At 53.4% G+C, this 781-nt stretch overlaps 1 protein-coding gene across 2 annotated transcripts in view; it reads right to left on the reverse strand.

Moving 5' to 3' along the window:
- The window catches only part of Ppp1r7 (protein phosphatase 1, regulatory subunit 7), a 26,810-nt gene that overhangs the window by 23,492 nt on the left and 2,537 nt on the right, over nt 1-781 (reverse strand). Inside the window, exon 2 of one of the 2 annotated variants that reach the window (XM_013033659.1) lies at nt 478-606. In XM_013033659.1, the coding sequence (XP_012889113.1) occupies nt 478-606 (129 nt within the window). Of the gene's footprint in view, nt 1-477; nt 619-781 lie in introns of both variants that reach the window. The other variant, XM_013033660.1, reaches the window with a different exon arrangement.

The raw sequence follows: 781 nt of genomic DNA on the forward strand, positions 1-781 counted from the left end.
GCTCTGTGGACAGGAAGTGGCCCTGGGAGAGTGCTCTGAGGAGATCGCTGCTCTGTGGACAGGAAGTGGCCCTGGGAGAGTGCTCTGAGGAGACCCCTGCTATGTGGACAGGAAGTGGCCCTGTATGAGTGCTCTGAGGAGACTGCTGCTCTGTGGATAGGAAGCATAGTAATCACCTAGCATGTTTCTTCAAGTCCAGGTGCACACAGGGTTCTGTCCCAGGCGATATTCCAGGGCCAACCTTCTCAGTAGTAGTGTTTGCCATCAGTGCAACTCGACAACACTGCACAACTGCACACTTCTGCAAGGGGCACAAGTGAGTCACTTGAGGAGTGCCCTGGGCACACAGCCACCTGCTCCAGCCTTCCCAGGACCGTCACACACTACCTGAGGACACATGTGCAACGCAACCAGCACATCTCACCCACACACATCCTTGCTCTCAACGAGTCTGAGGTTCTTAATGGCACCCAGTACCTTCCGCGCTCTCGTCTCCCTGCTCCACGCCATCCTTCAGGCTCTGCTGGCTGAGGTCTGCTACAATGCCACTGCTGCGCTTCTTGCCCTCCTCATCACCGGACTCTTCGGATTCAACCCTCCTGTCAACTGAACCCACACCTGTCATGAGAATCCATGTCCACTTCATATGACTTTCTGAAGAACATTTGACAACTAACACCAGGTGCAAATCAGCACAGCTTCCTTCAGAAATAGTGGTTGAATTTAGCTCTGGATACATACACACACACACACACACACACACACACACACACACACACAC

The sequence above is a fragment of the Dipodomys ordii genome, unplaced genomic scaffold (assembly GCF_000151885.1).
Source record: "Dipodomys ordii isolate 6190 unplaced genomic scaffold, Dord_2.0 Scaffold174, whole genome shotgun sequence".
Taxonomy (NCBI): domain Eukaryota; kingdom Metazoa; phylum Chordata; class Mammalia; order Rodentia; family Heteromyidae; genus Dipodomys; species Dipodomys ordii.